A 1,643-nucleotide genomic window follows, 5' to 3' on the forward strand; every position below is an offset into this window, starting at 1 on the left:
GGTGGTGAGGGGGAGACGGGAGAAAGGGGCGGGGTCTGGGAACACCGGCGGGTGGGCGTGGCCTGGCGGCCCAATGGGTGGGGCCAGCTGAGAGGTGGGGCCCCGTGAGTGGGTGTGGGCGGGGCCAGGTGGGCAAGGGGCGGGGACTTTGGAAGGGAGGGGTCATGTTAGAGGAAAGAGGATTGGCTGGACCGTGGGATGGGGAAGAGGCGGGACTGGAAACTACAGGTCGAATTAGGTGAGAAGAAGGCGGGGCCCGGTAAGCGGGCGGGTCTGGGGAAGGGGCGGGGACCGTGGTCGCAGTATTACTAGGTCGCTGGACTTTGGGGTTCGGTGGCCCGGGTTATTGGGGGTCCTGGAGTGATGGGAAGAGAGGCTGATTCTTGTTCCCCACAGTGCTTGATCCCCAGCCCCAGGAGGGCGCAAAGGCTGAGGCAGAGGCTGAGTCAGGGGAACTCTGCCGACTTCGAGCTGAGCTGGCAGGCGCCCTGGCGGAAATGGAGACCATGAAGGCTGTGGCCGAGGTGAGCGAGAGCACGAAGGCGGAGGCTGTGGCCGCGGTGCAGCGGCAGTGCCAAGAGGAGGTTGCTTCCCTGCAGGCCATCCTGAAAGGTGAGTCAAGGTCTCTTCGCAGACTCTCCATCAGCCCCTCAGAGGGGAGTGCGTGACCAGGAGAGGGTCAAGGGGTCCGATCAGCTATGGCGGTGGGGTAGGTTAGCAGGGCTGCCTAGCCCAGGGCAGGCCTATGGGCCCAAAGGAAGGGGCACCGTGTCTAATGTGCACAGTGGCACTGCCTGGGATGGCAGCAGCTCTGTCAGTTCCAGCTGAGTTTAGCTCTGAGCTCTTCCTGTTCCCTTGCCCCCTGTCATTTCTTTTTTTTTTTTTTAATTTCTTTATTGGTTAAGATATTACAAATGTGTCCTCATCCCCCCATTAACCCCCAACCTCCCCCCACCCCGGCACTCATACTCTCATCCCCCTGTTGTCCGTGTCCATTGGTTTGGCTTATATGCATGCATACAAGTCCTTTGGTTGATCTCTTCCCCTTACCCCCACCCTCCCCTACTTTCCCTCTGGGGATTGATAGTCTGATCACTGTTTCTCTGTCTTTGGGTCTGTCCCTGTTCATCAGTCTATGTTGTTCTCTATATTCCACAAATGAGTGAGATCATGTGGTATTTATCTTTCTCTGACTGGCTTATTTCACTTAGCATAATGCTCTCCAGTTCCATCCATGCTGTTGCAAATGGCAAGATTTCCTTCTTTTTTACCGCAGTGTAGTATTCCATTGTGTAGATGTACCACAGTTTTTTAATCCACTCATCTGCTGATGGGCACTTAGGCTGTTTCCAAATCTTAGCTATGGTGAATTGTGCTGCTATGAACATAGGGTGCATATATCCTTTCTGATTGGTGTTTCTGGCTTCTTGGGATATATTCCTAGAAGTGGGATCACTGGGTCAAATGGGAGTTCCATTTTTAGTTTTTTGAGGACACTCCATACTGTTCTCCACAGTGGCTGCACCAGTCTGCATTCCCACCAGCAGTGCAGAAGGGTTCCTTTTTCTCCACATCCTCTCCAACACTTGTTGTTTGTTGATTTGATTGATGATAGCCATTCTGACAGGTGTGAGATGGTACTG

The 1,643-nt window shown here is 54.2% G+C and overlaps 1 protein-coding gene across 1 annotated transcript in view; it reads left to right on the forward strand.

Moving 5' to 3' along the window:
* Nucleotides 1–298: 298 nt before the first annotated feature.
* The window catches only part of RABEP2 (rabaptin, RAB GTPase binding effector protein 2), an 11,772-nt gene continuing 10,427 nt past the window's right edge, over nt 299–1,643 (forward strand). The window contains exon 1 of the mRNA XM_006105365.3: nt 299–612. Coding sequence (XP_006105427.1) covers nt 498–612 — 115 coding nt within the window. The 5' untranslated portion in view covers nt 299–497. The remainder of the gene's footprint in view (nt 613–1,643) is intronic.

This window comes from Myotis lucifugus, unplaced genomic scaffold (assembly GCF_000147115.1).
Source record: "Myotis lucifugus unplaced genomic scaffold, Myoluc2.0 scaffold_678, whole genome shotgun sequence".
NCBI lineage: Eukaryota > Metazoa > Chordata > Mammalia > Chiroptera > Vespertilionidae > Myotis > Myotis lucifugus.